This window comes from Rutilus rutilus, assembly GCF_951802725.1.
Source record: "Rutilus rutilus genome assembly, chromosome: 21".
Classification (NCBI taxonomy): domain Eukaryota; kingdom Metazoa; phylum Chordata; class Actinopteri; order Cypriniformes; family Leuciscidae; genus Rutilus; species Rutilus rutilus.
In genome coordinates, this window is record NC_140226.1 from 4,799,575 (window position 1) to 4,813,670 (window position 14,096).

Consider the following 14,096-nt stretch of genomic DNA (forward strand, 5'->3'; position numbering starts at 1 on the left):
CAGGCAAAGTGTATGCTGATTTAAGTAAGTTTGTTTGGGATTTACACACCAGTTTTTCTTCAAGGCCCTCAGTGCATTGGCCATAACAAGAACCATGAGAAGGGAAAGTAATATCAAGCTGAAAACCCCTCAAGATTCAAACTTTACCTGGGTGAGGGTGAATGATGTTGATCAGAGCAACATGGCTGGGTTGTGTGGTGACAGTAATCGTTTGGCAGGATTTAATGACATTGCCAGAGAAAGTAATGGATTTAGGTCCAGTGTAGAGACCCAAATGTAATTGATGATCCAAAGGTTGGGTATAAGTCAATTTGGAGGCATTTTTATATGTGCTCAAAGCACATGTGATTTGCACCAAACTAGTCATGAAATAAAAGGAGCTGGACAAACAGCAAAATAGATAATTGGTTGTAGAAGGACTTGATTTTCCTTGCACTGTAAACCAGAAAGCAGAAGAACTATGCAGTTGCTGCAATATGGTCCACAAAGTTGATCATATTGAGGTTTATTTTATGGACCTTTATACTCACACTTAATGCATTTATATAGTCTGTACGGATTCAGGGGCCTGTCTCTTTGTGTGTAATGAGGGTCTCATAGTGTGTTTGCTGTTGTGATATCTGCTGTTTAAGATGCTTCCTCATATCCCTGATTCTCACATGGCTCTTGCTGAAAACAATAACACATTATCCTTGGTGTTTGCTTAGTCATCCAAAGACAAATCCACGCATACCTGCCCCAATATGTCAGAAAAAAGAAACTATTGTCATTGTTGGTGTACATGTTGATCAAGTAGTTAAGATTCTGATGATGTGAGACTAGTGTTAAAGTGCAGTGTAGGGAATGTTCATGCTTTTCACAAACTTTCTCTGTACTCTCTATCAAATACACATGTGCCTGTTTTGAAAACATGCCAATTTTGGCTCCCCTGAAGAAAATAGACAAAATATCAATGAAAAATGTACAAAATTGTTGTCACCTCTTGTGTTTTATGTTTGTTTTTAGTTTTTCGTCTCACAGAATAGAATCGCTTCATTGTGAAAGCTGGTGGACGCCTCTTAATCAATGCCCATTGAGCACTTTGTGGCCAATGGAGCATTTGTGAGATTTTGTGCACAGGACGTGCTGAGCGAGCAGTGATGGCAGCGTGAGACAGGCTAATGGCTGTGTGATGGGTTATCAGAGCCACCGCTGCTAGATCAATTGGAGCCTGAGTAGAAACAAAAGCAAACTGTGTTATATAGGTCAGTCAATACTTTCAGTAATGATGAAGTAATCTCTGCGATGTTCGGAGACCAGTCGATGCTTGCACACCTTTTATACTGTGGACATTTGCTACACATGGGTTCCCTGCATGGCAACACCTCTCCTCCTACTTTGCTGTCTTCCCTCAGATCAAACTTAAATCATTTACCATTTACCTAAGCATCACATATACATTTCTTCCTGGTTAGTTTTATACATGCAATGTGTTGACACAACACTTCTTGTTTTATTTTAATTAAACAACATACAAATATTTATAATTAAATTCATGTTGTCTTTATTCATTAAAATGCATAAAATCAGCGTCATATGCATACATGCAGTTACAGTTCAAGTCTTATCATAACTCGTAAAACCTGAAAGTCAAAGAAAGAAAACATCTGTATTTTATATTGTAAGTTTCTCGTAAGTATGTGAAAATGTGAGCATGTGAAAGTTTGTATATTTTTATTTTTGCAAAGGTCACTTTAGGGGCTCTGTAGTGTCTTTTCCTGTGATTAACTAAATATTTAGTTAAAAGGTGTTTTTTGTTGTTGTTTCATTAGTTGTGTTTAGCCCAAATGTACTGTATGTGTTCAACTTTGATGCAGTCACACTAATTAAGAGTCATTTCAAATATCTTCGTTATTAGCATAGCCTTTAAAGGGACCAACAGAGTTGAATCATTTAAAATTAATTTATTATATATTGGTATTATGACTCTCTATCTATGATATCTCTTTAATTAAAGTCCCCCTGTAGTCAATAATTGTATCCCTTTATCCCACTCATCTTTGATCACCAAAATGATACATTTAATCTTTTTTTCCTTCGAATTTTTTCTTTTCTTCATGCCTTAAAATAGCTTGAAGGTAACTCGACACCCTTCCCACATTTTCTATACGCGGTTCTATGAATATGCAAATGAGTCCCATCTCCACTCACTCACACAGCTCAGAGATCGACTCGTTGACGATCACACGTTGATCTGATTGGTTACAAGTTAGTTTGTGACGTCAGAAACACCAGCGATTTCAAACCGTGTTTTTGAGACTGTCTTTGGTTCACTGCAGTTTTAAGGAGAAAATACTCAGCAATGCTGTCGACTTATGAATTTACACATGATTTGTCTTAAAGGAACACGCTGACTTTTTTTGGGGGACTTTAGCTTATTCACCGTATCCCCCAGAGTTAGATAAGTCCATACATACCCTTTTCATCTCCGTGCATGCCGTAACTCTGTCTGACGCACCCACCGCTAGCTTAGCTTAGCACAAAGACTGGAGGTAAATGGCTCCAGCTAGCATACTGCTCCCAATAAGTGACAAAATAACGCCAACATTTTCCTATTTACATGTTGTGATTTGTATAGTCATCTTCTAACCGTATACATACTGGGAACTATATTCTCAGAAGGCGAAGCACTGCTACTCGGGTGGAGTGATTTACTCTGAGTGAAGTCTCTGTTCCTCACCACGGGACTTCTCAGGTGCTGCGATCAAATCACTCCGCCCAAGTAGCAGTGCTTCGCCTTCTGAGAATATAGATCCCAATATGTATACGGTTAGAAGATGGCTGTGTCTCATGTGACCTTGTTATTTGTACACGCTGTGACTATACAAATAGTATAGTCTACAGAAAATAGTAACTTCTACAGAAAGAAGCTATGTATGTATGCTTCTGGTGCTACTGGTGTGTATGGAAAGTCTTATTATAGTAAATCCAATCTTAGTGATTTATATCCATATTAAATACTCTGATTGCAGATGACATTTTAACTTGTCTTTGCCAATTGTTTTCTCTCACACAGATGTTTTCTGTGTCTCGATGTACTGCATCTGATGTCGGGATAGCTAATGATAATAGATGTGTAGACTGTGTAATTCGGTTAATTGCTCTACACCTCATAGCCTTATCAACATCATGCAAAGAGCACCATTCAATCAGTAACTTCCTTGAAATTGCTTTGAATTTGTGGTCAGCCATTGACAATGTCCTCTCTCATGTCTCCTGCAGTGTATTATGGGAGCCCATGGGTGACGGAAAGCGTGTGATATCGCTGGCTGAAAACCACGTGCTGCTCTGGGACCTTCAGGAGAGCTCCAGCAAGGCCACGGTGAGATTCATTATTTTCATAATTGCCGTGTTTTCACAGCCCTTCGTTCACAGTGCTGCAGCGATGACACTGGCACTGCATATCAATAAGAGTCATCATGCTCAGGTCCTTAACAGTGAAATTCATTTAAAGTTTGCATCTCTATGACTTTTTTCTGTGGAACACACACACACACACACACACACACACACACACACACACACACACACACACACACACACACACACACACACACACGCGCGCACACGCGCACACACACACAAACACACACACACGCACACACAAAAGAAAAACTGAAAAATGTTATGACAGTAGCTTTAAAACCATGCCAGTCTTTATCATTTCCGTCTGTGTTAGTGAAAAAAGTGAACACATGGCCATGAAAATGTTTTATGTTAAATAGCATTTGGGTTTGGAATGACAAATTTTGAATAGGTAAATGATAACACAATTTTATCAGAATTTTTACCTCAATTTTGAACTATTCATTTAAATTATGAGCTCAGACCAGTTATTTTATGTTATTTTAGTGTCATTATACTATTATACTTTTTATTAATAATTTGAATTTGTGTTTTTTTTTAAAATATTTTCCATTTTTATTTTAATTGTGGTTAAAGTTTTAGTAATTTTGTTGTGTTTTTGTCATTTTAATTAGATTTTATAGATCTCTTTAGATTTATAGATAGTCTATACATTTTGGTTCAGTTTTAGTTATTTTAGTACATCAATTTAAACATGAAAATTATAAACAGATTTTTTTATATTTTATTTCAGTTAACAAATGTATTCTTTATTTTTTTATGGTTTTAGTTCGTTAACTATAAAAACCCTGCCATGGACATACAAAGGTTGCAGACACTTAGGGGTTTCTTGTCAAAAAGAGAAAATTTATCAAATTAAGAATGAAATTTATGAAGAAAAATATTTAAAGAACTATCCCTCATTGTAAAGTAATGCATTTGATCTTTTTGCATTTTTTTTTTGTTGTTGCATTTTTTGTGCCTTTTTTTATAGGCTAAATGACTGTCCTAACCACAGTCTTGTCAAAGCCACACATTTTTCTAGTGCAGGTTCAAGGATGATAAGTGCATTTACTGAAAAGCTAGGAAATTGTAACCAAGTTCATTAAATTCATCGCAATATGCACACATTCATTCTTAATCTTATGCCTATAATGTTGAAAATGGCTCCTGTTGAGTTGTTTACATCCCTAGATATTATCATTTCTTTTGTAATACAATTGCCAAGTATTAAATGTTAAGCTACTTAAATCTTACATCTCTATTTTTAAATAAGATAATTAAAATGAATGTCTAATCATTTGAACTTATACATCTTTAACAGTTAAATATATATATATATATATATATATATATATATTTTTTTTTTTACAATAATAGTTAAGGCGAGACACTACAGGTGAATAGGGTAAAATGTTTAACTAGCAGATATCACCATGAAACTTTCCCAGTTGATTACCTACATTAAGATGAGAAAAAAATGTATTACAAGGTTTCTGTAATTTAATGTTTAAATATGCAAATTAGGCAATATCTAATTAAATATGCGCTAATGTGCATATATTTAAAAAAACGAAATCTGAGTATTGGATAAAGCCAGGTTAAAAATTATTTTTTCATTGTGTTCACATATTAGATGGGAAAAAATTACAGAGGGATTTATGGATATCTACTTTTGTTATCCTGTAAATCAGAAAATACTGTCAATAGCCTTAAAAAAAAATTTTCGCCATGTTTTTTGGAATAAATTGTTATATAAATCAGGCTAGGAATAATATATTTACAAATCCCTCTGTAAATGTCTTCATAATATACCTAGGTACAAGGCTAGGAACTATACTCTCATTTCTGCGTAATAATCAAGAAACTTTGCTGCCGTACCATGAGTCCAGCAGGCGTAATGATATGACGCAGCGCCTGAAAATAGTCCCCAGCTCTGTAACTTCCAACGTGACCGGGACTAGGTTTGTCTAACCTATTAGACCTATTTTCAGGCGCTGCGTCATATCATTACGCCTGCTGGACTCATGGTACGTAGGGCTGTGTATTGGCAAGAATCTGGCGATACGATACGTATCACGATACATGGGTCACGATTCAATATATTGCAATATATTTCGATACTATGCATAAGGCGATATATTGGGATTTTTTTAAAGTAGGACTATAATTTTAGAAAAAATAATATTTAAAAAAAGACATGATGTGCATAAAAGTCAAAAAAGTTCTTTAGGTTAGCAATTCAGTTCACAGAAAATCAGACTGCCAGTTTGGTATTGTGGTTCACAGGTTCTTAGTGAGCAAATTTTTATATTTCTCAAGTAGGCCATAATAAAAGAAAATACATAGCCCCTGTCACAATACAAAACAACAACGTGAACTGGACGAAAATGAATGAAAGGGAACAATGAATGTGTCATATAGGCCTATTGAAATCAAGTTTTTATGTGATAAAAGATTTTAAAAGAACTGGACGCGCGAATGAGGCAAATTAACGTCTGCCGCGCTAAACGCCTCATTCGCGCCACAGGACCTCCAGACGCGCGTAAACGCGTCTTTGCATTAACTTAACATTGAAATCACTCGCGCCAGACACTCTATTCGCGTTTGGTGTGAACGCAGCTTCACGGTGCGCGTGCACTACAGCGGCAAAACTACGCTCGGTGCCGCTGGCAACGCTGTAACGTCTCCGCTTTGGGGTGTGTCTGTTACGAGTGTGTTTTTTTTTTTTCAACACACGGACAGTATAATCATCATGCACGCGATTACATTTAGAAATAGACAAGCTTTGTTTCCAAATGCACCAAGTAAAGATCCTTTCAATTTTATAAACCCAGCCAATATAATAACAATAAACGCTCAACGCTTTCTCCGGTCCGCTGTCAATCCCAAAATGCACTGCTAAGCGTGAAGCTCGACTTCCATGGAATGAATTGAAAACGCTTGCTCCGCTCGCTCCGTGCCAGTGGACACGCACCGTTCGGCGAGCCTTTTAAACAACATAAACGTGAACCACCGTCTTACCATGAATATTTTTGGACGTAAAAAAAAAAAAAAAAAAATCGATATTGCGTTTTTGAAAATCGATACAGTATTGCAAAATAAAATATCGCGATACTCATGTGTATCGATTTTTTCTTACACCCCTAATGGTACGGCAGCAAAGTTTCTTGATTATTACGCAGGAATGAGAGTATAGTTCCTAGCCATATCAGCCTAGAAAATCACAACTTTACATTTTCCGTCGGTCTTAGTACACGATGTAACTACAGAAGAGTCAAGTTTTAAATAAGAAAAATATCGAAACTCTTTGTTCATTTTTTTGAGAGAGATGCTAATGGTCTTGTCCGATTCAATGATCTATGCTAAGCTATGCTAAAAGTGGTACTGCCAGACCCGGAGATCGGCTGAATGGATTCGAAAACGGTAAAACTCAACTGTTTAACTCTGGGGGAGTTGTAAAATGAGTCTATTTCCAAAAAAAAGTGGAGTATCCATTTAAATCTGATTCCTATGGCGAAATGGGCCGCTTACATAGTAGCCACGCCCATTTTAGCCACTTCGCCATAGGTTCGTGCAGTTCCCGCAGCCCAGCCAATCAGCACGCTAGACAGCTCTGCACTGTTCTGGCTGTGCAGCTGCACTGCGTTTTAAAATACAGGCTTCAATATTCTCGAGAAAAGGAGTTTTCCCATAACGTTTAGCGACGCAATACGAGTGAACCGTTCTCGAAAGGGAACCATCGGTAATCAAATGAATGCATAACACGTTTTAATTCATCTTTTAAAATGTAATCAAATGAAACTTGAATAATTCGTTGATTGTTTTGGGCAAACAAAGTGCTGCACAACAGAGGTTTACTCTTTCAATTAAAACATGGATGAAAAATTGTGTGATGTTCCTTAAAATAATGTTTTAATAAACAGTTTTATCTCTTTGAGAAGTGCGTTCTACTGTTCAGTAGTAATATATTTCTGTCATCAATAGTTTATTTGTGGTTTAATATTCACACACATTTGTCCATATCATGATTTGATTAAGTGTTCTCTGCTTTTGATTTATTCATCCAAATTCTGGCAAATTCCATGACATTCTTCATTATACAGTAAATTCCATTTTATGACTGGATTCCACAATTCTGCCTGATTTGAAATCATAGGCTCTAAAAGCCTGATAGTCTAAACGGAAGGAGGTTCACTGAGTAAGAAACAGCTTTGCACCTAATGTTCATTAATAATCCGCTGCAGTCGTTCATAATTAATGGACTGCGATGTCACAGGCCTTTGCGAACATAACCTTGACTCGACATTTGACGAGCCGTCACGTGCGAAACACTCTCGCTCCCAACGGAGGCTGGAGAAAAGGCCCGTCGATGACATCACACTGAGCCGCTCCGTGAGGTCCCGCTAATGTCAGCTTTGCATGCAAAGCGAGGGGAGGTTATCGAGTGGCAAGGCCTGCTGAGTGCAGCGTGCCCATTAAAAACCAGAGACTGGGAAAAGAGGGGGAGGCAGAAAGAGAAAGAGAGAAAGAGGATGTTCGGAAAGCTCTCGGCACAGCTAGATTCCAGCGGTGTCGTGAAGAATGCTAATCTGCCTCATGCAAATCTTCCCTTATGCCGCCCCCATCCTCACAACACACACACACACACACTCGTCAACCTCCCCCTTCCGCTCATCCCTCAATTCTTCAGAAAAGCTCAGGTTGATGTGTTTATCACCACGCTGCGTCTGCTAGTGCTGTTCTTATTCGGATATCGCTGAATAAAAGCGAGGCTCACGTCTACGTGTTTCTGGGGCGTTTTCTCCAAAGGAAAAAGCCTTCTCAAACAAATTGGCTGAGAAAATAATCAACGGTAATAACAAATATTACAAAATATGAGATCAACTGGTGTGTCTATTTTTTTCTACAGTGCAAATAATGATTTTCTTAAGGCCCCTTTCACACCAAGAACTATGACTGTAAAGATTACTTTATCAGTGTCCACACCAGCGGACGATATCGTTCTGTTTATTCTGTCGAGTGAATCTATAATTGGAGATTATATTGCATTTCAAAAAGTTAAGGAAAAAAAAAATTCACTAACAGAAATTCTTTTCAGCATCTTATTAAAACATAATCAGAATCAATTTGAATTATTCAGTGCTTGACAAACACACAAACTTCCTTTTTTAACTTTTAACAGAAAAAAAAAATTCAACTCTGTTACTGACAAATTAGGCAATGGTAACAGAGAAACAGAGTTTGACGGTAACAGAATTGACCATTTTTAACTTTTTAGTCAAAAACTCTTCTTGCTAGCATAAATGCTGAGAGCACATGGCACTAATGAAATCACGATTAAAAGACTCTTAAACAACCCACTGTGTGATCAGTGATAAATTCTCTTTTCCTTTCGGTATTGTGGTAACAATTTTGCTGTTTTACAAAATAAGATTACATTTTTAGAGTAAAATATTTTCTCAGAGAGAGCTCACATTCCTTTCAGTGCTTCAGATCTTATCAGTGAGGTAAAGTGACATCATTTCCTGTATCTTACATATTTATGGGAGATAATTCCACCAATTTAAAGGCAAAGTATGGTACGGTAACAGAATTGATGCGAGATTTATGGACGCATTTTTATAAGATAAAAGTTATTTTTAAACAATTTAATGTTGCAGAATTAGGACCTTTTATTTATTTTATTTTGGGATTTTATTAATAAAATAAATGAAATATGACCAAAAGAAAAGTCAAATCAAATATTTTGATTACACAATGATACATGATGGAAAAAAATAAACTGACTAATTCGGACAGCAAGAAATCATGATTTTCAGCTATAAGACTAAAATATTGTTATGGCCTGTAACATCTTGTGATCCATGACAATGAGTAACAAATTATTACAATTATTCTAATTGGCTGTCAATATTTTTATCGTTCATCAGACCAAAAAAAAAACTTTCTGAAATTGATTCCATCAATATCGTTCCTCAGTGCCTTTATCGTTGTAGTTGTGGTGTGGACTCTGCTTTTCTTTTATATTTCTAACAATTTTTATATGTTTTTGTCCTGGGTGCAAACAGGCTTTTAATCAGTATTTTTGTCTTGTTTTCCAGTGCAAATATCTAATCATTCCTAAATCAAGATGCATTTTCTTGAGAAACAGAACAGCTGTAAACTACTGTCAGGATTTTCTTAAAGGCATAGTTCACACAAAAATGAAAATTCTGTCATTATTTACTCACCATATGATGAACCGACTGAATTTAGGTTTTTATTCACATATAAACATTAATCAACTTGTTTGCTTGACGTGCGAGAACCAATGAGGTTCATTCTCATGTTACATGGCACGTTTGAGCTTCAGCAACAACCAATGAGGTTCATTCTCGTGTTACGCAGCACGCTTGAGCTTCAGCAAGAGGTTTGTTCTTGCACGTCAAGCGTGTTCGGTTAAGTTTCTGTTTATGTTCGCTGATCAATGTTTATATGTAAATAAAAGACAATTCAATCCGTTCATCATATAAAGTGTCTATCCAGACAATTTTGTACTAAACCACCAAATTCACAAATATTTATGAACCTTTTGAAGAGTCAAAGTGGTAGTTGCGTATTTGTCAACGGAGGGACAGAAAGCTCTCAGATTTCATCAAAAGGGTCTTGATTTGTGTTCCGAAAATGAACGAAAGTTTTGCGGGTTTGTAACGACATAAGGGTGAGTAATCAATGACAGAGTTTTCATTTTTGGTGAACTAACCCTTCAAGGCATGCAGTGAAAAATTAGCGCTGAAAAGTTGTGGACGGTTATTTTTGCACCTGACCTTAATGGAAATGCATTTGTAGGAGTTTACCTTTCAGAAATTTATGGTAGGTATGCAGTAGTCAGTTTATGATATTTGCTGAATTATTAATTGGCCAAAAAGCATGTCGTTCTAACCCATAAGTACCCATTAGTAAACCACAGTCACCTGATTATCATCAGCTCTGCTTGTTTGTGACCTTACGTGAAGATTTGCGACTCTTGGTAGATTGCGTTGGTCATTATGGAAATGATCCGTGTTTGTGTTCTTTAATGTGTGCATTGTCAGTCTATCAGCCTCAGAATATTACACTCCCATCAGTGCTTTTATGGGATTGAACTTGAATGCTGATTTGCCCAGGTAATCTGGCCACAAGACTTGTTTTCTGGAAAATGTGTAATATTTTTGTTTAAAACAAGAAAAAAATATCTTCAAACATGATAAGAAAAATAATTCAAAAATTTTTTTTCACATTGAGTGTGTTTAAAATGCTGTCGAGGTTGCCAGATGATCAAAAAGTGGATCAGTTGTTCAGTTGTTGTGTTATTGTTCAGGAGCTCAGGCTGCTGCTTGTGCTGTAATATTGAGTCTGTTTTCTGGTCAATTGAGCGACAAATCCTGAAAAATTAGCGGTAGAGGTTCAAAGAGCGGGAAAATCTGCTTCTCTTACAGCATTCACAACTGAGCACAAGTAACAAAGCAATCAATCAATCTGTGATATTAGATAAAGGACCAGTTTTGATTCATTTAGAGTTGTCAGCTTTGTCAGTGTTTTCCATTGACATTTCAGATATTTGCGTCAAGTATATTCTGGTTTTATCTTAGCTCTCATCTTAAAACGTGCCTCTACCTACAGTATATTGTTGCAAAACTCCAAAATACATACAGTATGTACCCATACATGCAGTTTCCATCTGAAAATAAACACTAAGGCAGTAAATCACCAACAACGTTTTTACAAAACTTCTGATTATATGGGGAGATTATTGATTAATAAAGACTTATTTTTGTGCGGTACTATGTTATGACCTCAAAACACTTTTAACATTAGTGCATGATTTGCTTTGGCTTTTCTGATTACGTAAACTTATGCATTTAACATTGCATTTATGATGTGGAGCATCCGGGTACAAGTCCTGTGAAACACGAATCACGTTAAAAGAGCTCATCAGTGGGTGGTGCATTATTTTCAAACGCGATACAGCTTTAAACCCTTTAGCGTCACTCACTGGACATTTCGTTCTCGAACTGCCACAATACGCACAATGACCAACATTATAAAATGTTGCCAGATTCACCTTCAAACAAAACTGAACACGCCTTTAGCACCACTCACTGGACATTTGTGAACCTGGATCACAAAACCAGTCACAAGTCGCACGGGTATATTTGTGGCAATAGCCAACAATACATTGTATGAGTCAAAATTATCGATTTTTCTTTTATGCCAAAAATCATTAGGATATTTAGTAAAGATCATGTTCCATCAAGATATTTAGTAAATTTCCTACCGTAAAGATATAAAACATTTATTTTTGTGAGTGAATGCAGCACAATCGCGAACATAAATGGACAACTTTAAAGGCGATTTTGTTTTGGATTGGATTTGTTTCGATTTTTTTGCACCCTCAGATTCCAGATTTTCTAATAGTCGTATCTCGGCCAAATATTGGCCTATCCTAACAAACCATACATCAATGGAAAGCTTATTTATTCAGCTTTCATATGATATATAAATCTCAATTTCAGAAAATTTACCCATGTAACTGGTTTTTGGTCCAGGGTCACATTTCACTTTCACTTTCACTTTGTCACGAAAGGCAAAAAAAACAACAACACGATCTAAAATATCGTTTTGCAGAAATGTCGCCACATGCACATTTTTCAAATGCGTCTGAGTTGCATTTGCTCCATATAGGAGAATTGATAAAAAAGAGAGCAACAAGGTTGTTAAAGCTACAATATGCAAGAATTTTTGGCCTCTAGAGGGCGCTACATTACAAACAACAACAACGGCGTAGCTTGATGACGATATGAAGGAGCGTGGAATGATGGGAACTGTCGTTTTAAACTCCACCGTGGATGTAAATCAGTCAGACGGGAACCGAAAAATCATGTTCATGGATGAGGCTAAGTTCTTTTTTTATAATGACATGCTTTTTGTGGCGAGGGGGGCGTGGTTCAGCGCGGTCTGTAATGGGAGAGAGCAGAGACGAGCAAGTAGGTCAAGTGCAAATGATGAACACCTGTGTCTTATTGCTGTGATCCGCGTGGAGAGACCGCTTTTAATCCGCGCGCTGGAACGAGAGAGAGACTGAAGAGAAAATTGGACGCAGAGAAAGAAAACCGGTGGATCCGAGCTCTCATTTTTTAACTGTTTTGTGCCGTCGCGGTTGCCACGGTGAATGCGCGTTGTGTGCGACTTTTGTTTGTTTTGCTTTATTTTAATAAAGTACGAGTCACGCCGACCTGTCTTCTTCCTTCCTGACTCTTGAACCTCATCACACTTTTATTTCATTAAAATGAATTAACCGCAAGAAAAGTAAGGTTTAATACTAAATTGGTTATCATTGATGTTACTGTATGTCGAATTCATCGTTGTGATAACTGCTGCGCAGTTTTACGTGTTCTAAACAATTGTTGTAAAAGTACATTCGAACATACCCACATCATTTGCCAAAATACTGATTAATCTTTATGTATAACACATGCTATATTTATTTACATGGCCATAAACACCAGACGTGATAAACAATGTCAATAAACTAAACACAAATCTAAAGCAATAATACTTCCCTTACATAAACATAACTATTACCGAATGCTACATTTGGAAAATATAAAATTAAGCATGCTTTGTCGACAGAACCAGCTGCAATCGGTAAAGAATAATTGTGTTCCATAACGACTGCACGAAACAAGCTAACGTTTGTTGCTTGATAGACGCTACAACTACAACTTCCGCATTTGTCCAGGACTCCACGCAGTACGAGCGGAAACCGAGGATAACGCCGATATGACGCCATTGACTGTCGACTCCCAGCTCCCCCCTGCTCTAACGCCCCGTTTCCTTGGTTAAAATCGCAATTTTCTCACGATTTAAAAATAGTTGGAAACATTTGGGATATTGTAAGTAATCAACTTAACAAAATATATAACACTGGCCTTGAGATTATGGGATATTTTAATGCAAAATTCTTGCATATTGTACCTTTAATTGATGGTAAATGCTTTTGTTTAAGCCATCAGTTTCCATTATTTTAACGTATTTTTTAGATAGTGGTGAAAACTACTATTTTCCTGGTGAAAACTACATTACCAATGATTTTGTAATCATTGTCGACTTCATTCAAAGTACTGTCAAACAAAACGGAGGCTAGCTCGACCCTCCCTCCTCCTCATCCCGTCCCCTCCCCCGATGTAAATTCGGGACTTTGCGCGTTCCTTCTACCTTTTCCCTCTTCTTTTCTATTTGTTCATCGGAACGTCGTCTCTTTGGTCGTGTGTCGGCTATATCAAAATTCAAGAGAATATAATTTTAACGTTAGTCGTTGTCATTGTCTAGGACATCTCTCCTCTAGCTAACTTCCCTCTTCATGCTTCTCTCTCCTCCACTGCTCCCAACCCCCCCTTCATGTGCACGCGCACTAACCCCCCCACCCCCACCCCCAAATCATTCTTGTCGGTTACTGGCTGGAACACTGTTTGTTATGTTTCGTGGTCCAGGCTGGGCCAGTTTGTTTTTCTTGCCGTTTGTGGAGCCTGGGCTGTCTACAGAGACCGCGTTTGTTTACAGTGTGTTCAGGGGACAGGCAGCTAGCAGATAGTGAGGAGATGTTGGTTGTATGTGACAAAAAAAATTCAGCCTAAAAAAAGCGTGACATCGCTTAGAGCACCTTTAACACAATAAATAAATCAGAAACA

At 37.2% G+C, this 14,096-nt stretch overlaps 1 protein-coding gene across 1 annotated transcript in view; it reads left to right on the forward strand.

Annotated features, from left to right (window-relative positions):
- Positions 1-14,096, forward strand: part of eipr1 (EARP complex and GARP complex interacting protein 1) — a 51,240-nt gene that overhangs the window by 19,559 nt on the left and 17,585 nt on the right. Inside the window, exon 5 of the mRNA XM_084393866.1 lies at positions 3,262-3,361. Coding sequence (XP_084249992.1) covers positions 3,262-3,361 — 100 coding nt within the window. The remainder of the gene's footprint in view (positions 1-3,261; positions 3,362-14,096) is intronic.